The following is a 26,042-nucleotide window of genomic DNA, read 5'->3' as shown; positions in this document are numbered from 1 at the left end:
CATTATCACCTTCTCGCTTTGGGACATGCTGATCTTATTAAACATTGTCCCTAAAGCACACTGGAACTTCTTAAATACATTTTGGCAGCTAGTTCATGTTATTTATAATACAGTAAAACCTCGTATTTTATCATCAATCCATTCCAAAAGGTCAGTTAAAAACCAAAATGTTCGAAAAAGTAAGGAATTTTTCAAAAAGTAAGGATTTTTTTCTGTGGAAGATCTTCATATCGGAGTGGGACATTATTAAAGGGGGCAAAAAATTGCCCCAAGGTTAAAATGCATCGTAACTTGCATGAATGAGGTTGTATTGAGCATTAGTAATGCCTTACATTACTGCTTGACAGTAAAAAGCAAAGTTTCTGTATTTGTGCGATTTGTTGTCAAGAAAAAACTAAATGAAGACTTGTGAGTGGCCGAGTCAAAGTCTTGACCAGAATCCTATTGAGATGCTGTGGCATGACCTTAAAAAAAGGTGGAAAACCATCCAATGCGGCTGAATGACACCAATTAGGCAAAGATGAGATAAGACACATATTACAAATCATCGCGGCCCAACCAGTTATTAGTTTATCACTTTTTCCACACAAGGCCTTCTAGGTATGGATTTTTCTCCCTTAATAATAAAAAGTTTCACTTAAAATGACATTTTTGTGTTCAGTTCTGATGTCATTAATTAATATTTTAATTTGTTTGATTATTTGAAACATTTAAATGCGACAAATGTGTAAAAAATATTTAAAAATCATGAAGGGGCAAAGCCTTTTACACACCACTGTATAATGTATTTCAACTCATCATCCCACGCTTGGAGATACCACAAAGAAAAACATATTTGTAAGGGGATAGAAATGAAAGTTCAAATGCCAATAAGTGCCAAGTACACAGGCGGCACAGCGAAGCTCAATGTTCCTCGTAAACGAAGCAAAGAGTTTCCAAACTGCAAGACAAAGCACTTGGAGGGATGGTTGCCTCCACCCGTTTTACGCTTCCCTGAGCCTGAACACATGACAAGCAAAGCCCGAAGGCTTGAAGGGGAGGCTGGAGGGAGGGGAGCCAATGCTGTGAACTGTAGGAGGAGGAAGGGGAGACATGCAGGAATAGGTCCTCATTGTTTAGATTTGTGCGTATGCTGAGTGTGGATGTAAAACTCCTCTACTTGCAACTCCTGCTCTCCATCGTTAATGCTACAGTTCCACTCTGTTGTCTCTTCAGACAGAACTGGGGGTGCACCTCTCCCCTTTTGTGTTGGCGGACCATGTGAGACTCTTGAATGTAAGTACCTCTTTTGTTGTTTCATTCATTTTCAATGTGAGTATTCCTTTAGAAGTAATGAAGTGTGGTTATGTACATGTGTGTCATGCACCGGCGGCGTGGAGAGGTCTATACTGCACCATGTGGTCCAAGGAGTGGGTTTTAATGCACGTGCACCAGTCTGTCATTAATCTCTGTTTTGTATTCACTTTTGAGTTTGAATCTGCAGCAAGTGTGTTAATTGACTTTTGTCATGCTTCTTAAGAGATACGGTCTTCGCTTTGAATATTATGCAAATGAACTGTTATGAGATAAAATGTAAAATGTGCCTGCAGAGGCTGTTTGTTTCTACATGTGCCAACAGCTCAATAGGCATTTTGTTTTTTTTAGGCAACTCATTGCTTTTCTTCCAAGTAATGAATACAGAAGGTTTTTTAACACTTAAATTCCACCTTTAGTTTGTTTTAGTTTGTTTTTACAGCACTTCAAATTTTACACCGTCTCTATCAGTTTTTGAAAAAAAAAAAATAAATCATGCTGTTTCATGATTAAATAGTCAAATAATATGCATATTTAATTATTGCCTAAATTAAGCATTTTCAAGCCTAAAAATGGGCTAAATGAACTAAAAGACATGCATTGAGTAGACACATTCTGTGATGATATGTATCCACACTGGTCACTAGGTATCAATAAGTTACTGGAATGTTCAATGAGGCATGCAAGCACTACAATTTCATTGCAGGTTTGAATTATCTCCCACCAGACACAATAATCCCTAACACAACATATACTATGCCAGCCCAAGCCAAGTTAAAACTCAACACTCAACACTACAGCAACACACATGCACACTAGTCTTATTGCTGTCATAAATGGCATATTTACTATTATTATGTGTACTATATTGGATAATATGAGTGTAAAGGTGACTATAGCTGTGGTATTTCATGCACATTAGGCTCTAATAATGTTAACATTTGTATTTAGAACGTTGTAAACAGGTTTTCTATGCTCTAACTACAAAAATGTGTTGGCCTAATCCATGTGATGGTGCATCGCATCTGATGGGAATTGCATCTGACATGGTCAATGAATAATAAAAACAGAGTATGTACACTGTTATCAATTATGTAGAACAAAGCTGTGTGTGTTGTTGGTGTATGCAGGTATACCAGTAGTAGTTGTCAAAGGTCCCGTTTAGGCCCTGTCCACATGAGAACGTTCTTGGGATATCTTGGGATCTACATGGCAATGGCAAGCCACTTTGGAAGCTGTTTTCAACAACAGTTTCAGGTAATCGATAACGCCGTTCCCGTGTGGATGGGAGACTGAAACAGAAACGGCTGAAATGGATAGCCCCTTCATCGGATGAGAAATTTTGTCAAAATACTTGTGTGCATACTTGTTATAGCTGAAAACAAGGTGTGCAGAATGACATTCGTAATAGCCGTCGAGCAAAAAGCCCAGACTATCAACTTGATGTGCCACTCTTATGGTATGAGAGAGCGAGATTCAACAACCTACATCTGCACAGCTGCACATATCACACTACCTATATTTGGCAATCGTGTCAAATAAAACAAAAATTGCCATTCAATGGATGTCTTTGAGCCTTTAAACTGGGAAATGGCAGCCAGTTCATTAAGTCAGCACTGAAATTTGTGGATGGAACACAGCTTGTTTCCAGGGAATATGCCTCATGCGCTCGAAGAAACATATTTCTCCAATGTGATAAAAAACCTTTCTGAATTTATTGGCATTTGAGAATGCCAATTTAGTGTTGTTTGCTTAAAAACACACATTTTGCCATATTTGGTGCCCAGCAGGGTTTTCATGCTTAGAGGCCTTGGCAGCCTCAACTGCCAGTGGGTCCAATCGCTTTCATTCCTCGCCAAAGTTCCCCCCGAGGACTCTCACGCTCTGCTGTGGATTCAAGTGCTTGGCATTCAAATTTCAGGTCTTTTTATAACAGAACGCTGGCTCTTTGCCACCTCGCAATGAGTTTGAATAGAAAGGAGAGGATAGGGTGAGTTTAAGTCAAAACAGAACCTTTACATCCACCATTTATCTGGCCTGTGGGCATTGAACTCCGTCAATGAGCTGATTGGTTCTACAAGTGACCCAACATTCTACTAATCACTAAGACGAAGGCTGAGAACCAAAGGCACTCAGTGCTGAGATCATCTGTGAGCTAATCAAGCAACCAGTGCAGGATGGTGAAAGCGAGCCAACAAAGTGCAACAACAAGGTATTACTTTTGTTAGATGAGATAGCTATGCTGCTCAGTGGTTTGCAATGCTGCTTCAGCAGCAAAATGCTCATTTAAATCTACTTGTGTGTCACGGGATTGTCCCCGGGTACTCCAACATTATCCCACAGTTAGCAAAAAACCTAAGATAAGATAAGATACATACTTTTTTAATCTTCAAGAGGAATTCCCATTTTGAAGGAGCTCTTTGGAAGTGAGCGTGTGTGTCTGTGTGTTGTTTTTGAGGAGGAAAAATTGACAAAGCTTACACGCACCAGTCTGTGGGATACAAATTAGGAAAAAAAAAGTTGCTGAATTGATGATTTTAAGATCACTAATGTGATATATGATTAAAAATTCAAACTGTTAATGAGCCAACTGAGACCATCATTTATTCGATTAATAATTCATGGCTGCCCTAATGCCATCACACCATAACCTGACACCTTTCTGCCATCATAAAAAATTCACATACATTGATTAATGTCACAGCCTTCCATCATTTAGACTCCAGCTTGTCATCATCCCTGATTCTTTTAATAGCCAAAGTGAAATCATAGCTCTCATACTACGGAATCCTTATTTTTTGAGGTACTCTCCTTGTCATGAGCAAAAGTGAGCTCATAAATCATTTTTTTGCTGCCCAGGTAGGGCCCGGCACATTATCACTACACTACATTATCTGCACTGTACTGCTGAAGCAAGAGAAGCCAAGGTAGAGCAGCCTGACTTTCTACTATAAGTTATTGATGCCCCCATTTAGCACGTCATATTGCCATAAGATGGGCGGCGACTTATCTGAACAAGGTGCATATGGCACGTTTCCATGTGCAGCTCCCTCGCTCAAAGCTTGCTTTTGTTGCAGTTTCTGCTTGCCATCATTTCATTCAAGTGTAAACTATGCGTAAAGACAAGTATGCATCCTGCCAATCGGAGATCTTAGGTCATAACCCCATCACAGTTTGTCCCTGTTACTGGTCTCACACAGCCAGACTCCACATTCCATTCATTCCTGCTGGCTTAAAAAGGAGACCTTACTGACTCAAGTTAAAGTGGAGGTCATCTTTTTCAATTTAGGGGATTAAGAGAAAAGGCCCCTGTGACAAAAATCATATAAATTAATTGAAAGTGTCATTATTTATTTTAACAGGAACTAATAATAATATCCGGACAAAGATGCTGATCAGATCTAGATGTTTTCCACATATATTTACAATGCAATTCCTTCTGTAAGCCATTTGTCGTGTAATGGTTCACATAGTTCATCTATCTGCATCTGGTGTATCTGGTGTACTCTCACCTCCCTGTGATAATCTCCATGTTTCTTCTAACATTGGACAGGTAAAGTGGTTTTAAATGAATGGATGGGTTAAATTACGATTGTTTAGCCTTGGCAGATGTCTATTCTCCCCTCAATAGGTTTTGCCTTTCATTTTAAGGAGCAGCCATATCCCAGTGGGCCTTTTCCAAAAGTCTTCACCACAGCGAATGTGTCACGGCATAAAGCAGAACCATGCACGCCACGTACACAAACAGAGATTATAGCTGCAAACCCACAAAGAGAACACTGGAATGACCACTTATAGGGTTCCTAAAATCACACTATCCAAAAGGAATCTGGCGGTGGTCTGCGATCCTGTGGTACATTTTGGCTGGAACTGAACACACCCCTCCTTTGCACACTATTGCTTTACAAAACTCAGCAGTCTCATTGGTGCAGTGAGTCAGCTGCACATACTGGATGGATTGGTTTTCGCAGTTATGATAGCATTTGTGTGGGCTGAGTTGTATCTTGGAGATTAATCTAAGCTTCCTTCCATCGGGTTTCCCTTTAAGGGGACTGCTACAAAAACAACTGCACTTCTAACATGGCTGATGCAAATGCTACATTGTATAGCGTGAAGTCATTACTGAGAATGTGCTAAACCTCACAACTTCCAGGTGGTGTTTGACGGCTTGGATGCACATTCAAAGAGATACGCATGCACATATAAGGATGCATGACCGCATATATGTATGCACAGCGGCATGCAGACACAAAGATTGCCACAACATGCTTTCCTTCTGACACATCTGACGAGAACTTGTAGAGCCTTGTTGGACTCCACCCTGAGTGGTCAAGCTATTGGCCTAGTTAGAGTCAGGGCAGCCCACTGGCAGATTTGAATAGGAAAGCAGGGTGGGAGGAGGAGGAGGATGGGGAGGGATGGAGGCGGTGCACTACTTTGTGCCTGCTTTCTCTCTCTCTTTCTCTTTCTCTGTGTAGGGTCAGGATGCTCAAGCTCACACAGGCAAGGGAGGAAGCGTGTCATGAGAGGTGATGACACAACCGTGGAGCCGTGGCCACATCCTCGCTGACTATCATTTGGCTACCGGCGACTGTTTTTGGCCTCCTCCACTGCACCACAGGAAAGAGAGTCAGAGATAGCTTACCTTCAGCTTATCTATCTCTTCCTGTCGTTTTTCACTTTGTTTGTGGATGATGGGATTTTAGCCATGTGGAAGGTAAGAAGAGGAGGAGACCTTCTTGTTATTTTCATCTATAGAAGTTGTCTGTCTCACCAGGAGTTTGCTCTGTGTTACTTTACTCCAGCCTGAAAATCTCTCGAAAAATCATGACTACCTTGACAGTCACACTTTTTTCATAGTTTGACTGGTGCTGCGACTTGCGACTTGACATATAAGTCAGGTGTGACTTAATATGTCAAAATATACTGTATTTAATTGAACATGTTTTTAAAAGTTTATTCTGACTGACCAGAATTACAGTCACCGCCCGTAAGAGGGCACTCTTGTGACAACTATGTGCTGCTTATGCCATTCAGTGATGTGGAATGAGATCGTGAGTTTGGTGAACTTCCGTCTCGCTCACTAGCCTATTCCGCCTCCCACATATGTTCTTTATGCTAATAAGTTATTTTAACCTACCAGACACCTATTCAGCCTGTTGACAGATTAAATGTTTGTTCTTAGGCTTGAATTTTGTAAAATACATTTCTAAATAAATGTGACTTATAGTCCGGAAAATATGGTATATAGACAAAGTATTGCAACACCTGCGACCACCTATAGTGAGCAAATGTAGAGGGAAATATGGAGATCTTCCTCCGTTTGGAGCTGCAACTGCTTCCACGCCTCTGGGAAAGAGTTTCAAAGAGCTTGAGGAGGCCAGAGGTCACTGATGTTGGCTCAGCCTCGGTTTGAGTGCATACTGAAAGTGTTTGATGGGGTCAAGGTCAGGGCTTTCTAGTACTTCCCATCTTCCCAACATACTCTCCCAGTCATGCCTTTATGTACGTCAGAACAGAGAAAAGGACATCCCTAAATTATTGTTATAATCGTGAAAGTTGTGTTGCAATGTTTTCCCATATTATGTCTGTTGCATTTTGGCTTTTTTAGTGGGAATGATGGGTGGGAACAGTGAGTGCCGGCAGCGGTGGAATGATAATGACAGAGCTGCGGTACTTGGGAAGCAACCAATGAATTCTGTGGGGCCATCTGTGTCCTGGACTAGGGGATACTTTTGCAGTTGTTGTTAATCTCGTTAGAGCAGCTGCAGTACTTTACTTTTACTGAGTTGCAGGCATGTGTTGTTTTTTGGATGCAATGTTCGGGACGCTGGGTTGCGTGTGAGACTCTCTTTAAGTGTGACCCACTTTTACTGAGCAACTGTGGTTTTTTTTGGTGCTTGAAGGCCAAAGCACTTAATGATAGGAGACATTTCTTGAGGGATGATTAAAAGGAAGTCTGTGTATGTTGATTAAACACCTTTTATCTCACGCTTAAAGTGTGTGTCTCTGGATACAATAAAGCATGTGGTGTGATGGATCGCAAACATGGTAGCATGTGTTTGCGTGTGTATTAAGTCACGTGAGAGACAGTTGGGCCCCGACACCCATCACCCAGGCCCTAGACTTAACCTGTCCAGGTCTCAGGGCAACAAGGAACTATGATGTGAAATTTAATGTGACTCATACAGAGTAACCAAAAGTGAGACATATCAGTGGTTGATATATTACGGCAGTTTTGTTGTTGCTGTTTCCTGTTTCCCATGCATGATTTGGTGCCATTGTGAAATGAGCCAGGAATGGGGAAAAGCATCCCAGCTGTCACACAGACCCTGGATGTCCGAGATAAATATAGCCTAGCCGAGGTTGTATTGTCATGCCTTTTCCTGCACAACCGTTTTCTCACGGTTTGTTGATGTAAATTGGTTATTTTTAAGAATATTTAATGTGGTGTTCAAGCAGTTGTGTGTTAAAGGATGGTTCATATTGTTTCTTCTGGAGAGAGTGAAAAAATGTTGCCATGCAACCATGACACAATGTTTTACAATGATACAATTACATGTAGTTATGTAGTAAGCATACGTAAATGATTGGCCAAATGCATGCACATTCCAAATCATGTGTGCGTGAGTTAGTGAGATTTTTTGTAATTTAGGTTGGTAAGCGTGATCTCAGTTTAAACAACATACATTTTTGTTTTTGCTCCCATTTTTTGCAATGAACTCAAAGGTCTGGCAGATAATAATATTATTATTACATAGAGTCCACCGCTGTAACCAAATATATTGCTCTTGATTTTTTCCTACAATCTGAAAATTATTTAAATTCTCCAGTATATCTATCACATTTTGTTTGCAAATATGTCTAAATCTGTTAGTGAACAATTAAGTCAAAGATTTATAATCATTTATGCACCTTGCTGGTGCGCCATTTCTAGATGCTAATTAGACAGCATAATTATTGCACAGTTGTGCCTCAGGTTGGCCCCAATAAAAGGTCACTCCAAAAAGCATTTTTATTGATGGCATTTTGAATGCACAGAAACACTATGACAATATTATTTATATTTTTGCTGAATGTAAGTAGACACACTTTTCACTTCTGTGTATTTTGAACCGTAATTGCCCCTCAATCCTAAATAGCTCTGACTGTAACCATCATATCCAAGGCACAGTATCTCTGGCCAAATCCAAATCAGGAGACCAGATCACCGTTGGGGGCATCATGTTCATCAATCAGAACATTGGGTACACATTCCAATCTTCTAAAATATACATCGCTACACAACAGGCAAAATTGTAGTTAACACTTTTCTTAAAAACTGAATTTTTGTAAAGGTAATTTCTTGGATACAGTTTATGTATTTGTATCCAAGCCTAAGCATGTGAACTCAGTGATGAGCATCAGTATCTCCTTCTGTCTCCCATCAACATTATCAGCATCGGACTTGTTTTGGCTCATGTCACATACAATTTTATAAAGATTGTCACCACCAATCTGGGTCACATTAGTAACACACACATAACACGTCATCATATACTCAACTGGTACGGGTAAATCCTGTGACAGACGATGATTGGTTCCAGTCCAGCGTGGGTGGAAGCGGATTATGGATCAACATGGTGTCTGGAATCACACAAAAGGCAATGTGTGTTCATGTGTGTGTTTGTGTAAAGTGTGACACTCACTTGTTGAATTATCAGACACAACCTTGTGCAAAGGAACAGGAAGTGTAGACGGAAGGGGAATCGGAAGTAGGTACAGATACATATTGGGCCTCACTTCGATGCATTTTGGCACTGTGGCCCACATTAGGCAGCATGTCTGCTCTGCAAGATTTATCACATGCTTCCTACTTTGCTGCACGTGGAAGTGTGCAGAGGGCAAAAATAATAATGTCCGACTTTACAGAGGAAATGTGCATGCGACTTTGGCCCAGACAGAATGACCTTTAAAAGCACATGACACAAACATTTCCTAGTTGTGAACCATCCATTACTTTTGAAGCAGATTGCTTGTGATGCTTGTGTCTCATCATACATACTTCTGCATGAGACATTATTTAAGAGGTAAAAAATAGGAAAGAATAGCGGCAGTAATTGTAGTTCAGATCTTGTGTTAACCTGAATGCTGTCATTAAGGCTAATGAAAAAAGAAAACCTTTGACAAAAGTAAAGAATCTCTGTCTAAACCCAGTGATGTTTTCCTTGCTCATGCCCTTACAGAACTGTTATTGAAAATTATTGTAAAAATAGTGTTAAAAGTAATGAATTGTAGACATCAGCTTTTCTTCTTCCCCCTTATCAGCATTGCACTTCCTTGCTGTCATGAGGTATGGAGCACCAAGACAGCCAGAGGCAGGAGACAAAAAAAAAGAGATGGGTGACACTGTGCCATAATGATTGACATCACACAACAGAATAAAATGGCAGAATTGACTCAATCATTTGTCAGCTGTAATGGTACAGCTGCTGATGGCGCTGGTTCAATCCCAGTCCTGAATTGTTTTTAAATTCTTTTTTCTACTACTTAGTCTAAAAAATACATTTTGTAACAAATCTATGGTGATTAAATAGATAATTGAAATGTTATTAAACACCATGTTCAATTTAATGTGAGGCATTGTTAATTTATAAGCTAAACAAAGATGCCGACATACTTCTTTGGCTTGAAAGCTGGTGCGTGCCCTCTGGGCTTTTTTTTTTGCTATATTCGTGTATTTGCTGTGTCCCGAGTGACACACACATATAAACACATTGGGGGCTGATTACAGTGTGTGCACCAGGTCAGCAGGGATGACCTACTTCTCAGATCTGCCACAGCCGCTCACCAAATGGTGAGGGCTCTATTCTCTTCAATGTGTGTGTTGCTTTTCAAAAAAATTATTTCTGATTTTCCGCTTGGGGTCTTTTCAAATAAAATAATGCTCATGGAAAATGATAGGAGGTGTGAATAAAAGGACATAAAGGGACACAAAGGTGCAGTGGAAGGATTTGAATGCTTTTAAAATTATCTTTCTTTCAACCATGATTCTGAGGTTTATGTCGCTCCCTAGTGACAAATTGTGGTACTGCCTTGCTAGTATTAAACAGAAACCACCCTAGATTAGCAATCTGTTTCTTCCATGCAATCTCTCTGTCCAATTTTATGTCTTGTGCTTTGTTGTGTTGGTTATGCCCTAGTACATGCACAATACAGTCGCACTATGAAGCACATCTGGCCTCCCCAGAATAGCTGTTGATGACGCAACCATGCCTCTTGTGTCAGTGCACATGAGTGCTTCACTGCAAACGAATCATGCAAAACACAATCATAAAGAAGGTTTGAAAGAAGGCTGCAGTGGCTCTCGACTACCTGCCCGTTTCTTTTTACAGCATTTCAGTGTAAAATTAAGGGCTCAGACTACACTGACTAGTCAACCATTAAAGTATGCTTTTTTGAAAAACTGTTGTCAGTATCCTATCAAGCTTGATTCTGCTGCCCCCCAGAGACCACCAGACACCAGGCAGGCTTGAGCAATCAGAAAATGCCAGTTTGCATCAGCCACATGGAGATGTCCATGTATGTTCATGTTTATGAGACATTGCAGTAGTTCTCAGACATTTCAAACTTCTTTTTCTGGTCCACAGGTATCTGAGCGGGTCCCCTGGATTTTGCTGACACTGTGCCTTGTCCCGCCTGGCCTTCCCTGAGCAGGATGGACACTCTGGAATCAGAGTTGACCTGCCCAATTTGCTTGGAGCTCTTTGAGGACCCGCTGCTGCTCCCTTGCGCCCACAGCCTGTGTTTTGGCTGTGCTCACCGCATCCTCATCTCACACTGCTCCACCAACGAATCGGTTCAAAGCATCGGCGCTTTCCAGTGCCCTACATGTAGATATGTCATTTCCCTGAGCCCCGAGCGTGGACTTGAAGGACTCAAAAGAAACGTGACCTTGCAGAACATAATTGACAGAGTTCAGCGGGCCTCATCTTCAGCTGGGCTTCCTCTCCCACTGCCCCTCCCGGCACCCCAAAGTGGACCTAACTCTCCCGTCGAGGAAGATAACGACCGATTGGCCTTGGTGCCCCTCAGCGCTGCCATGTCCAACCCAGGCACCCCTCCAGAGCCGGTCCAGTGCCAGTTCTGCGAGCAAGACCCTCCACAGGAAGCAGTTAAGACATGCGTGACGTGCGAAGTTTCGTACTGCGAGGAGTGCCTCAGGGCCACTCACCCCAACAAGAAGCCATTTACTGGACATCGGCTCATTGAACCTATGCCGGGATCCCACCTACGAGGGCTCCAGTGCTTGGAGCATGAGGAGGAAAAAGTCAACATGTACTGTGTAACTGACGACCAGCTCATCTGCTCCCTGTGCAAACTGGTAGGAAGGCACAGAGACCATCAGGTGGCAGCACTGAGTGAGCGTTTTGAAAAACTCAGGGTGAGTCCATCATTATTTATTTTGCTCCATCAAGCAGTATGGTGCTTTTTAAATGACACTGTATTCAACTGAAAAGGATGTTATTGACTGATTTTGGCATAAAAATGTGATCGGTTGATATCAGTATGGGTTCTGATATTGGCACACGCTTGCTATTTCAGAGTTTCATAAGGTGTATGTTTGTTGCAGCATTTGTGAGCAATTACCATCTTATATCTCCATCTGACTTTTTCTGGAACAAAATCACAGGCAGGATCATAGAAGGGTAATTATGTGCATTATGGTTATGTGTGGCCTCGGAGCATCACATTCATTTAATGTCACTCCTATGCCGCACCTAACCCTGAGGGTTATTAACATTCTACTACTATTTCTCAGAATTCACCTGCAAATTTTCAGAGAGTTGGCATTTCTTACTCCAATCATTGATGACCATATTGATGACAAAGATTTAATTATCCGGTAATTTAAACCCTCTCAGCGGAAGAACAATTCTTAACTCAATTATCAGGTTCTATTGTATCATTTTATAATGAGTCATTATATTGGCAGAATTATTTGACAATTAGCACAATCACTAAGCCATGCTGGTGTACCAAGGGTGTGCACAGTCATGGTGTAAATGTGTGCTTGTGTGGGGAGGGGGCCCCATAATTAATGGAAAGACATGGCAATTTTCAGCAAGGTTGCAGGTTAATGAGCACCAATTACCTGCTGGGTTGAGACGGGCCTAATGGAGCACGGCTATATTAGTGTGTTGCAGCCATGGCTGTGAGAGAAACTCCAATGTATGATGAAATTTAAAATTATGTTGGTAATTTCATAGCCCAAAGATGACATCTGAATATAAATACAGCATTTTGTGGGTTGACCCCCTAACAAAGACAAACATCCCATCAAATCTTGGTTTTTGTACACCCCAAAATGCCAAAATGTTTTTTGCTTTTATACTGTATTGTACAGTGGAACCTTGGTTAGCATCATTAATCCATTACAAAAAGTTCAAATCTAACTGAAACATACTCTAACCAAATAATATCTTCTGTTCTAGCCAAAACAGGTTCACGCAAAAATATTATTATAGTCTCATAATAATAGTTTTACATATACAGGTAACAAATCAAAAAGCATATACGTATATTTTGAGCCATTCCAAACTTCTTTCAGGGCTCACTTCTAAATGTGCAAACCTTATTATCTGAAACTTTGGCATCGTTTAACACGAGAATACAACATTCTAACTACATTTATAGGTCAGAAAAGTGCAAAAAGCATAATATGTCCACTTGAATGTGTTGTTTAAGCTTTCACACTTGTATCATCATCATTAGAAGTGCAATTTTCCATTTCTACAGTTTGAGCAAACAAGAATAGTTTTCGCTGAGCAGAGGAGTTGAATAAATAATGATACACCTGCTTCTTTATAGGTTAAACTCTATTTGATATAAACATTTAACTTATGGTTTAAAAAAAAAACATGTACTCTTCATTCCCTGACCTTTCGCTCGTATTTTTTCCCCCTTCTATTATGTGCAAGCCATTTCACACCTTTCACTTTTTGTTGTGATGGTCTGTGAATTTAAGATTTCCTCACATTTCTCTCTCTCGCACACAAACACCTGCACACAGGCTCACAATAGAAATACCAGATAACAGGAATGGTTTCCTTTTTCAGTGCAGAGCGTCTGATAAGAACCATAGAGGTTATTGTGGGAACACTCATCCTTTTTCAGAGATAAAATTACCCACGGGTGCTTAGAAATATACTTTGAAAGTACCCCCAACATAAAAGATGGCCCTTATACCTCACAAGCACATGAACATTAGCTTTATAGTGTTTGTTCAGTAATCCCTTAGCTTTTATCAACTGTCCCTCACCAGACAGGATCGTTTGGTTGATCATTAAGTACTATCATAAAAAAAGGAAGTTTGGTTCACAGTTTCCCCGCTGAATGTTTAATTACCTATCCATTTCCTATTACTCCAACCCACATCTTCCTAATCTCCTGACTCTGAGGCCTGCATTTTCTTAAAATCGTATTTGTAATTGAGCAAAGATACAGATATGAATAAATGGCATAGAATGTAGACAAACAAGCAACATACTGTAACTGGCGGATTGGTGAGCACTTCAGCCCCAAGAGGAAAATACAATAAGTAATAATTCATAAATCATCACAAATTTGCACAAATCACCCCCTGCAATGTCTCCTGCTGTTAATACGGTTCAGGCTGTTTGCTATGGTATGCATTGTTTATGTTCAAATAGTGACTTGAGGTCAATACAAGCACATGAATACAAGCATGAGAAGAGAAACAAAATGTGATTTGCAGAAGGTCAGAGCATTACTGTGCTTCCATTCATGTGAAAAGTATCCTTTAGATCAACAAGATGACCGACAGCTGGGCGAGCAGTTCAGCCCCAGAGGATTAATATGAAAACATGCTGTACATGTGAGGACGTCATTTAATCACACGCACACACAGACACAGAAAATGCAATGACAAGGCACTATGCAACCACATCACATGACTAGAAGATCTTTGTACTGCTTTTACATTTTTGTGCCAGCATTGTATTAAGGCCATCCTTTAAGCTCCCGATGGCATGATGACATCTCAATCTGTGTTTACCCTTTGAGATTAGAACAGATGGACACAGAGGCAATACTATATCAAAACACAAGGAATGTAACTGTGTTTGCTAGTAAAGGTTTGCACTTTAGTTTCATTAGGAAAGCATGAGTTCTCTTCCAAAAGTAGCATATTTGAGCAAGCAATGCTCAGCTTAGATTAATTTTTCTGGGGAAAAGTGGAGATGCTGCATTAGATCGGCTTAAGCATGCATGGTTTGGCAATTAGGCGATGGTTGCGGAAGTAAAAGGGACATAGTGTGCCCCATCTGAGGACAAGAGGAGAGAAGATATTAAAACAAGAGAGCAGTTGGCAAAGTAAAGGGAAAAAGGAAGGGCAGAGGACAGCGTTGATGTGCTGTCACCTGTTCAACGGTTTGTTAGCCGCAAGCGTGGCTTGCTCTCATAGGAAGGAGAAAAAAAGCTTTTGATGCCCAATTTTCTGCTTGGATGGGTTTGCGCAGGGCTTAGTGCTCAGTGGAGTGGCTGTCCCACTCACATTCTCTGCTAGTGGAGGACTGTGTTTGAGGCTCGGACGGGACAGGATGAGGAGGCAGTGCAGGGATGAGGGGTATCGCCCTCGTGCTGAGGTATGGAAATACTTATCATGTGCTCGTTTCATAGAGCCTGTCTGGTCCAGAGGTGCCAAAGGTGGTCTCAAAACTTCCTTGGTTTATGTGAGCCAGGGAATGAAAATGAATCTGTGGCATTGTGCTTTGATTTAAGGTTTAGTTCTTGTTTCAGATTTTTTTTGTTGGGTCATTCAAGCTCACACCTTCATTATCTTGTATTTTTCCAGCAAGCCTTGGATTCTAATCTGAGCAATCTTATCAAGAGGAACAACGAGCTGGAGTCGCTAATGGGGAAACTGATTCAGACTTGTCAACACGTGGAGGTGAGTGGTGCCCTGAGGTCACATGAGACCTGCATTTCTTTTACTTGCCACATATATTTACAATTACTCAACCATAATATGCAAAGATTAGTTATGTAAATGTTGAGTTACGCATAAATGCTCAAAGGATTCAAAGTCATTCAGAGAATAAATTGTAGCGCTTGAGTAGATGACCTTTTTACTCAATGCACACACAAATATTGGACCTTTTCTGTAAGAAAACAAACAGATGTTGACATTTGCTAGTCATTTACTAAGCTTCACAATGTTTTGATGTCATCCCTATACTGTCACGGGGTATATTTGCTGTTTGACTCGCTCTTTCGCCAGCATCCATGAATTATTTATCATTGAGTAACCTTTTAAATGTGTCTAAACATAGAGGCAAGTCGTTAGTAGTAGTTAACTGTAGAATAATTAGAGCAGGCCCCACTGTTGGGTTCAAGAGGGACTATAGTCATGAATTTTCTTCAAGGTTGGCAGGTCTTTATTTGTGCTTTAATAATGCTGTTGCCAGTAACTCCAAATCAATCAGATCCACAATACTATTTCAAATAAAGAAGGGTGAAGGTTTTGCAATTGCCATTTCTGCATAGAAACAGAGAGCAGTGCACCACTATAGAAGAACATTTTGTTTCAAGGCAATTCTGTTGTTGGCCTGCAGATGGGCATTACGCTGGCCCGCTAAGATGCCTTTAAATAAAGCAACGCCTGAGGTTTTGAAACTCTGGAGTTAATGGAGAGCGGCATCTTTCCCTGACATGGCCTTTAGAAAATGCAAGGAGTACGTATACCAGTATTGTGCTTCATCAAGATGCCATAATGTGTGTATAAGTGTGTGTGCACATCTGCATGTGAGGGTTTTGTTGCTCTGTGATGAGCCTGAGTCAGTTTTTGATGATGCAGGAATTTGACAAAGAAAAACAGCCATGAATAAATGATGTCTAAACCAAGGGGAAAAAAACACTCGTCCTACTTCTCTGTCTCCTCCAACTACATTATTGTTCACACACTCCTATAATAGCTTGAGTAGAGTCCATGCACAATCCATTGTGTTGGGAGTGTGCTTTGGTGTGGGTGGGAAGTGACATGCAGGGTCAACCAGGAAATGCACTGAACTGACATTCTCATTTTCTCACAAAGCTCAATCCATCTGCATTTAAAAATGGCCCTACAGGCTTTTGTGCGAGTGTGTTTAAATGAATCACTTGATCACCATCCCATGTTACATTCTGTCAGATGGTCCGCTGGGCTTTGCCAACAGTTATTAAACACTTGTCTGTGTGAGGCATACTACAGTATGTACTCCGCGTACCAACAGTGTGGGAGCAACTGTGTTCCTTTCTATGGAGTTTTTGAGGGCTAAATTGAATAATATTGAAATATTTTGTCGGCTTTGGCATTGATTCCAGTCAAGAATGAGACCAATCTGAACATCATCTCTATATCAATGCTGTCAGTGAAGTATTAATCCAACCAGAAGTCTGTTCCTATGTGAATTGCCTTGCAGGTGAATGCATCCCGCCAGGAGGGCAAGCTAATGGATGAGTGCGACATCCTGATCGAAATCATTCAGCAGAGGAGACAGATCATTGGTAACAAAATCAAGGAGGGGAAGGTGAGGAGCCCGTCACAAATCTATTAATCAATAAAACACTGCTGTTACATCGCTATCAGTTCTTGTTTTTGGTGAAATGCAATACTTTCTTCACGTCCGATCCCTGGGCAGTTTATTTTTGGAACACTGTCTGGACAAAGTAGGTCCCACTGAATTCAGGAGAGTGACTTTTCTTGTACAGTAAAAGTTTCATGATGCCTTTAATGAGACTTTCACCAGGTACAGCAGGCTTTCACTGTTTGTCAACAACTTTGACTTAAATCATTTACATACAGCGCTAGGCGGGATCAATAGGGTTTAAAATAGTCTACGGTGATGGAAGGACTTAGCAAAGTGCACCAGATTTGAACTGAGATTACAATGTTCATGCCAAATTGCTGACAAACAGCGTGACCTCAATCTGTCTCTTAAAATCTCTGCACATCGTGACAGGGAGTGAAACTGCGGGGGGGTGGGAGGGTGCTCTGAATTTAAAGGCCACATTTTGCTACCAGAGAACCAGACTATTCTGGAACACATAAAATGGCTTTTCTTTGCACTGCAATAATCAGAAAATTGGAAGTTAAAAGAAACCAGGGTACACTATGCAGAGCCGGCTGATCCAACATACTATACTATATATATTAAGACTAGTTAAAGTGGAAAAGCTCACATTGATTCAAATGTAAAGCGGCAGCCAATTTATATTGCTACAATATAAATGCTAAGTCCATAATTTTTGGACCGAATAATATGACTTGTGCATGAGTGCATTTCCTATAGCATAATTTCCACACTCAAACAAGGAAGAGGGCAGGCAGTATGTTCCAACGGAAATGCCGCTAGGCAGCCGCCGCTCTACGTGATATACAGCATGTATGTTAGCTTCCTTTTGTGCCGTCCTGCAAGTCTTAATTCGTAAAAAAAATATATGTAACCCTGTGTCAACTGATATGGTTGTAATTTTCCCCCTCTGCAGGCACAAAGGCTTCGCAAGCTGGCCCAACAAATCTCCAACTGCCAGCAGTGCATCGAAAGGTCCTCTGTACTTATCACACAAGCAGACCAGACACTGAAAGAGAATGACCACGCCCGCTTCCTGCAGACCGCCAAGAGCATCAATGATAGGTCAGGCAGCGGGCACATTCACCGCACACATCGGACTGACCCAGTTAAACACGGTTAATGCTTAGAACTGAAGTGAGAGCAAGACAAGACAATGAGAGTCAATCTGAAAGCACGCGTGAACTTGATTTCCCCATGCAAGGATTACATTTACTATTTAACCTAATCTTTTTCCACTTGTCTGCTTAAGCTTCACTTAAGCTCTTCAATTGATTTCGGTGCTAACACCAACGGCAAACAGGCAGCCGCCTCGGAAGAACACAACGCCTTTTCAAAGAAAGCATCTGATCTCCATATTTTAATTACATTGGATTGCGTAGGAATGGAAGTATGAACCCTTAACCTGACTGTATTTCTGAGTTATATCCAGTATTTGGTTTACTTTGTTTTAGGGTCTCCATGGCAACTGCATCAACCCAAGTACTGATTCCTGAGATACACCTGACAGACACATTTGACAACTTTGCCCTGGACTTCTCCAGAGAGAAGAAACTGCTGGAGAATCTCGATTACCTAACTGGTAAACCTCAATTTTGCACAGGGAGAAACTCAAATCCAAATTGCAACACTTTATTCAGAATTAAGCTGACAATTCTCAAGGTTTGAAAGTCAATTTGTTGGAGCTATATTCTTGAAATTCATTTTCACTGCCCTTTAAATGTCTAAAGAGGCTTTAAATAAGATGAAGACGTACTTTACAGCTAATGGACACAAAGTGAAAAGAGACCTATTATGCTTTTTCCACTTTTCTGACCTATAAATGTAGTTAGAATGTTATATTCTCCTGTTAAAGTATGCCAAAGTTTCAGATAATGAGGTTTGTGCATTTGAAAGTGAGCCCTGAAAGAAGGTTCGAATGGCTTTGAACGTTAAAACAGACCATTTTGGAAATCCAAGGAAATACAGCTGGGATAGGTGCAGTTTCTGGAAGATCTAGAAAGCTTTCTGTGTGGGTTATCATGGGTAGCTGCTCTCTATGAGTCCATACTCAATACAAAGGGTTGAGAATTAACAGGTCCCCTTTAAAAAAAACCAAAACAACAAAGACCTTTAACTTCCAAATGTATTCCCAACATCATTTTTTCGGATAATACAGGTACAAGAGTTCAAATATGTCATGGTCTTGTTTGTGAGTGAGGAAAGACTGGAGCATAAGATAGACAGGTAGATCGGGGTGGCATCTGCAGTAATACAGTCACCGGACTGTCGGGGTGCTATCATTAGAGAGCTATCATTACTTATTCTGTTTGATGAACAGTAACAGGAGGATACGCAGATGAATTATGTACCTTCTGCAATCAAGTGGAAGTCACTGTCACTATATATTGCTGGCATAGATAGATGAGCTAAGATACTGAATAATTTCCTGTGGGAATCATTGCTCTTTAGCACACCAATAATAATACACCAAGTTAAAATATCTCAAAGAACCATTTGATTCAGTGTTTGAGTGGACACTGTCCTATCCATAAAAGATTACTCTTGCTCTCTACTCTAAATTAGCTCTCATTGTGGAGATGGTTGAAGACCTCGGGTCGAACATGATGCTATGAGCATAATTTCTCTCCCTTATTCTTCCCCTCTTTAAACCAATAGATTTGACCAGAGTCAAATGCATATTCCTTTAGAAAGTAGTATTATTTTAGATAATCGCCAATTCCAATGCATCTTTAACTTGTTGTTTTCTGATTTCTACAGCTCCATCTGCTCCATGCATTAGGGAAGAGCTGTGCACAGCATCCTATGACACCATCTCGGTCCATTGGACATCTGATGATGAATTCACTGTAGTGTCCTACGAGCTCCAGTATGCCATCTTCACTGGACAGTCCAACATTGCCAGTAAGTCCTGTGTGAGATGAATAGTTTACAAAAATAGAGAACGAAAACCAACATTTTAGACAAAAAAACCATACAAAAATTTTGCCTGTATCCATACAGTTATTTGTTTAAATATTTGAACAATCCATCCTCCTAGGTCTGTGCAATTCTTTAGAGAGCTGGATGATAGTGCCCAACATCAAGCAGAACCATTACACGGTGCACGGCTTGCAGAGTGGCACCAAGTACATCTTTGTTGTCAAGGCGATTAACCAAGCTGGAAGTCGCAGCAGTGAACCCGGAACTCTGAAGACCAACAGTAAGTCACTGACTAAGGATAACACACATTAACACATTGGGTTGACCTTTACTAAAACCTGATACACACGGCATATTGGATTCATTATTTCCATTTTCTCCACTTAGCTATAGATGGATTTATTTCTCTTGCCCTCAGCAAACATGAAATTAAATTAACTGAAAATAAATGAGCTGCACAGTGAGGGATCTTGCCTGCTATAAATCTCAATGTGCCACATCTTTGGCGATAATTTATTTTCTCCATTTGCACATCCCCCTCTGCTAGGCCAACCCTTCAAGTTGGATGCCAAATCTGCTCACAAGAAGTTAAAAATCTCCCACGACAATTTGACGGTGGAACGGGATGAGAGCACATCTAAAAAAGGCCATAGTCAGGAGCGGTTCTCTAGCCAGAGCAGCTACGGCGTGGTGGGGAATGTCTACATTGACAGTGGAAGGCACTACTGGGAGGCACTGATTGGGGGTAGCACATGGTGAGTTTTTTTTTGGCCACATGTGATGGTGATGTGTTTAAAGCCAAAAATGCAAGACATTGTTGAAATAGAAAAATGGAGAGCATGAATGTGTTCAGCCAGGCCATTCGTAAGTACAGTTAAGCCTTAGTATTTTTTATTAGTCCAGTTTTCATTATTAATTTTTTGGTAGAAAAATGTTTGCTAAAATTTTGTGTTGGTTTTCATACACTGTCTCGATTTATGTATGGTAATTGACTTAACAAACCAGTTCGTTTTGCCCTGTACTCAAACAAATCACCCTTTGTGTTGCTGACTCACTGTCTGTGCAGTGTTTTTAATTGTGACTCCTAAATAACCCCCCATGGGGCCAAAGAAAGATTCAAGTGCCATTGAAGAAAGTGAGAACCACAATTGAATTTATTTTGTCAACATGTACGGAAGTAAGCGTCGACAATAAGTACCATAAATATGTTATTTAGGATTATTTTGCCTTACTTCTGCATGTAAAAAACTGCAATTATAATCTGAAATTCTATTTTTGGTGAATATTTTGGACTGTCTGGAAGGGATAAATTGGATTTACATTATTTCCTATTGGAAAAATTTGCTTTTATACGTTTCCGGTTTTGATCTTATGGAATGAATTAATGATGAAAACCACTGTAATTTAAAATTAAAAGTTTTAAGGGGGACCACAGCAAATGCAGTGCAGTCCCAAACTACGGGACCCGTTTGCCTATTAGTGTTTTACAGTTATTTTGACAACATACCTGTAGTACACCTTTACACAACAGGCTCGATAATATTGTTTCCAGATGACTAACATCCCTCGTCCCACTTGTAGGTACGCTGTGGGAATTGCATACAAATCAGCCCCTAAGCACGAGTGGATAGGCAAGAACTCCTCCTCCTGGGTGCTCTGTCGATGCAATAACTCCTGGGTGGTTCGCCACAACAGCAAGGAGCTGGCCATTGAGCCTTCACCCCACCTGCGCCGAGTTGGCATCCTGCTGGATTACGACGCCGGCTACCTGACCTTCTATGACGCTGTGGGCTCCCAGCACCTGCACACCTTCCACGTCTCCTTTGTCCAGCCTGTATGCCCTGTGTTCAATGTGTGGAACAAATGTCTGACAGTCCTTTCGGGCCTCCCCATCCCTGACCACCTGGAGGGACTGGAGCCTCAAGAGTGAATGCAATCACATACTATATCGTCCTGAAATGAACTTCACATTCCATATTTTCATTTACTTTCAGTGATTTACTTGGGCACTCACCCAAAGGTATCGATACATACTATTATTTGTGACTGCAATAATCCTAACCCAAGTGGATGAAAGCAGGTGACAACTGAAAATCATTTCCAATAAATTGACAGTTTTGGGTACAGAAATTTACTCTAGTTATATACTGTACATTTTTACAACAGGAAACAAAGGAGCATGCACATTATTTTGTTTACAGCATCTTATCATTGCACACTGAACATACTACATGTACTGTATTTGTAAACTGTTTTAATATTCCCAGTGTTCATGATAACTGAAAAGGAGTGAAGTTTGTTTGCACAAATAAATGTGGGTGTAAATACTGTAATATTATTTGGCACTTAAATGGACTGGGATTGGCGAAGTTTTGATTTTCTATTGCTGGCAGTCGAGCAGGTTGTGCCATTTTTACGTGATACTTAAACTGTTGACAGAGGTGTATATGCTTGTGTTATTTTGGAAATTACACAATTCAAGATGTTTTCACATAGTCTTATATTATTGTTTGCTAAGATAAAATATATACTGTATATTCTACTAATAAAACTGTTCCTTTATCGACTTTGTTAGATGTCCTTGGAGAGGTATACAACATGATGTCTGTGCTTACCCTTCCTCTGCAGTTACTGGTAACTTGCATTTGGGGCAGTTGCCAACCATGAAAACTCAATGCTGTACCAAACAAAAGTCCTGAGAAATAAAAAAAAATAAGCAAACCATAACTTTTGTAAATTTTGCTATTTAAGTAACAGTTAATTCTAAAGGTAAAAAATATATTTCTAAAGAAAACCAGCACCCTTAAGTCACTTTTGACAGCGATAAAGTGTAGCGTCTTGATGTAAATAGAAAGATTTGGTTGTATTTCTTGATGTCATTTTGTTGTCAAACAAATGGTACATTTTACATTTTAAGGTGTGTGTATTCTGTGTTTCCATTTGAAGACATTATCTCTGTGCTCTAGCTAACACATATAAATTGCTTCATTTCATGTTTCCACCTGAGTTCTATGACAATTGTTTTGATGACATTGTTGGAAAAAGTGGGGTAAAGAGTGTGCTCTCAATTATTGTCAGAGAAATATTAAAAAAACGTCAAAAATAAATATTCATTTGCACATTGATCATGACTATTTATTTCCCGAGGACAGTGGTGGTTCTGGCTACGAATGACATCTCATGTTTGGGGTCTTGAGTATTACAGTTGCCCGTCTGCCATGTGCTGATTCGGTTAGAATTTGGAAAATGTTACCCTGAGCAATTGCCCATGTGGCCCATAGCTAGAACCGCCGCTGCCGAGTGAGCTTGTTTATGACTCCACATGCTTGAGAGATTCATGAGTTCTAACTCAATGTCTTTGTCACAACCTTTCCAACCAGTTAACATGATTAAAGTCCCATTCAGCACTTGTATGTGCTGTGCTGTCCAATTGTTCCATTCCATCTTAAACCTTTCTGGTGACCTTTTAACTAATTTATACCGAAAATTGTGATTTATTCTCATTGGTGAAACATTTCACAATGGTAAGGGATCAGAAATTGTATTAACCTTAATCAAGGTCAATATTTGCTGAGCACGTGGACTGGTTTTCTGCAACTTTGCTCACATACAGCGCACACAATGACACACAGCTGTATTAGCATTTTAAAATGGGAGTCATACAGCTCACAGCAGCATCCACTGGCCTTGTTTGACCTCAAGGACACCTTGAGTGGAAGTTTGCTCAAGGCATACTGTTGCAGCTCATCTGATTCCCCGTTTCCTGTGGATCTTGGAAACATTTACCTTCCATTGCCAGGCCACCTCTTTGTCCTTCACACGAACACTGATCTGAGCTGTACTATGGCTATAAAATTACTTATGGCTTTGCTATACCAAGTTGACCCAACTTTTAAACTTTTTGTAGCTTAGAGTTTATTATTTTTCTCCTTGTGGCTCCAAAATACTGTACTTTACATCCAGCCCATTAATTCTACCACTGCCCTGCAGATGTCACTGCAGTCTCAATTCAATAGCTACTGTAAGTGTACAAACCCAAACGGTCAGCCAACTGACTTATTGACGTATGAAATATATCTGAAAAAATATATGTACAAAAGTAATGGCATACATGGCCATTACAGCAAAAAAGATGGAAACATAAAATATGTATGTCATCATGATGAAACCCTGATGATTCATGTGGAACCTGCTGTGTAATTCAGTTTCCCATTACACTTGTTAATATAGTCTATTTGTGTCAAAACAGGTCTTGCCTACTGATTCTTTTGGTGGTTGAAATGCTCACTTGTTTTGGTTGACAAAAGAAAGGCCTGCAGGGATTCAAAAAGGTGCAACATCTATCCGGAGCAAATCAATGCATACCGCCTGCAGGCTCTATTATGCCATCAAGCCTTAACAGGCAACAGCGGGGTTGTCGACTTTGTTAACCTGCAATTAGCCCACAGACAGTCGGTACTAATTGCAGGTTAGATGCAGGTAAGCCTGTTCCATTGTTGTCTCTTCATCATTTCCTTGCACATTGTTCTGAAAGAAAGCACTTGACATTCTGGGCTTTTTCAACATTCAATGGCATTCAAGCAGGTGGTGACTCTGGAGTCGTGGCAGGGATCAGGGCTTTGCAAAACAATTGATATTGAACACAGAACAATGATTTAGCTGTGCCTTTAGCTGTGCCTTTTGCCCATTGCGCTATGGGGCACAACTGTTTGGGCTCCATTAATTCTGTCTAGTAGCAAATGGGGAGGTTAGTGCGTGACATGACCAGTTACAAAACTTTATTGAAGTATGTTGTTGCACCTGCAAACACATACAAATGTTTGTTTGAGTTTGTTTTTTAATGATTCTGGTGAATGACTTCCATTATGATAGATATGGGCCACATGGACAATTGCCTGTGACGGCATTCTCTATGGGATGCCACAGGGATGAGGGAGGAAAAAAGGATTCCCGCACACCGTGCCCTCTCGTACTGATCACATGAAGTGGATATAAGCGATGATGAGAGATTATCATCACAAATCGACATCTCTATCAATGTAAACAAGGAAGTGTAAATGTGGGGACTGAATCATAATCCCTTGGCATGTGTAAATAAACCAACGGCTTATGCAATCATATACCTTCTTGGAAAATACTCTGTCGTCTGATCCTCATCTTGGGTGGGTATAACTTTGTGTGCAAGTTTTTTTTTTTTCCTGATTTTCCCGATTATTTTTTGTCAGTAAATTCATGTCAAGCACAAGACGTCGCTAGCTGGCAAGTAGCTAGCGGTAGTGTGGTGTGGTGAGGTGTCACTACACCAATAAGGTAGTCCTTTGGCGTAACAATGTTAATTATAACAATGTTAATTATAACAATGTTGCTGTAGCTTGTTTAATATGCAAATGTTAAATGCAAAATGTAAACAGTGCTGTTTTTGGAGTTTTTTTCAGAAGGTTTTATAGGTGAAATATTTGCATCCCATTACATGCATTTTTAACTGCTTCTTTTTAGCTGTTTTTATATCTTTAGAACACACAGAAAAGAGCAAGACATGTGTGTCTATGTCTCACATAATGATTGTGGATGATGTGCGAAATTCCAAACAAAAGTGCAGTCTGTGAGGTCACACATGTCACATATGTTACACTGCATATAACATCTTCTGAATGCCTTATTTTGGCATTTCTGTTAATTTATCATTTTTTACGAAAATGCTTAATTTGGGCCAATTTTAAATAGTTACCACAGCGAAACAAACAGAATCATGACAGGTTAGAATTGTGAGGGGAAACCTTGAAGGACCAGTGTCACGCTGTCGTGTAGTGGCACCAATGACAAGGGTCACTGCAGCTCTCATGGACAATGAGAATCTCCTATTGTGATTCATAGCATGAAGTCTCAGACAGTGGCAGTTACTGCCAAAAGCCATTTTTAATCTCACCGGTTAAAAAGTACAGTGTAGAGGTGAGTCATTGGATTTAATTCTTTTTTTGGTCGTTGCAATAATAGCGCAGATGAAAAAAAAACACTCATGGTGGGGTGAAAGTGAAGGATGGAGCTCTATCTCTCCAGGGACAGTTATTGATTTGATAGTAAAATATGTCCTCTTGCAAGTACTTTCTCAATAATTGAGTGGACTTAAATAAATGCTGCTGCACTGCAAATTGAGATCGGGAAGTGAATGACAAACGTGAAATTCTTGTGGAGGTTGTCCCAGAGTTCATATGTTGT

The 26,042-nt window shown here is 40.5% G+C and overlaps 1 protein-coding gene across 2 annotated transcripts; it reads left to right on the top strand.

Moving 5' to 3' along the window:
- The first annotated feature begins 1,123 nt into the window (after positions 1-1,123).
- On the top strand, positions 1,124-22,951 carry LOC131103956 (E3 ubiquitin-protein ligase Midline-1-like). Of its 2 annotated transcripts, none has more exons than XM_058050542.2 (10): positions 1,124-1,275; positions 10,923-11,716; positions 15,149-15,244; positions 16,755-16,862; positions 17,821-17,969; positions 18,359-18,486; positions 19,665-19,808; positions 19,945-20,106; positions 20,374-20,581; positions 21,408-22,951. In XM_058050542.2, exons 2-10 carry the CDS (start codon positions 10,991-10,993, stop codon positions 21,754-21,756), a joined length of 2,070 nt encoding a protein of 689 aa, XP_057906525.1. In that variant the 5' UTR covers positions 1,124-1,275; positions 10,923-10,990; the 3' UTR covers positions 21,757-22,951. The 2 variants fall into 2 exon arrangements, with proteins under 2 accessions (XP_057906525.1, XP_057906524.1); XM_058050541.2 differs by lacking the exon at positions 1,124-1,275 and adding an exon at positions 5,774-6,010.
- The last annotated feature ends 3,091 nt before the right edge of the window (positions 22,952-26,042 follow it).

The sequence above is a fragment of the Doryrhamphus excisus genome, linkage group LG15 (assembly GCF_037039965.1).
Source record: "Doryrhamphus excisus strain RoL-2023G ecotype Guam linkage group LG15, RoL_Dexc_Guam_v1.1, whole genome shotgun sequence".
Classification (NCBI taxonomy): domain Eukaryota; kingdom Metazoa; phylum Chordata; class Actinopteri; order Syngnathiformes; family Syngnathidae; genus Doryrhamphus; species Doryrhamphus excisus.
The sequence above is the reverse complement of the archived record's forward strand: the minus strand, read 5'-3'. Positions and strand labels throughout refer to the sequence as shown.

Excerpts from the sequence above, each read along its gene's own strand:
- LOC131103956 (XM_058050542.2), top strand. The coding sequence starts at position 10,991 with ATGGACACTCTGGAATCAGAGTTGACCTGCCCAATTTGCTTGGAGCTC. Across the intron at positions 15,245-16,754 it reads AGACTTGTCAACACGTGGAG|GTGAATGCATCCCGCCAGGA; the intron begins GTGAGTGGTGCC and ends ATTGCCTTGCAG. Across the intron at positions 18,487-19,664 it reads GAATCTCGATTACCTAACTG|CTCCATCTGCTCCATGCATT; the intron begins GTAAACCTCAAT and ends TGATTTCTACAG.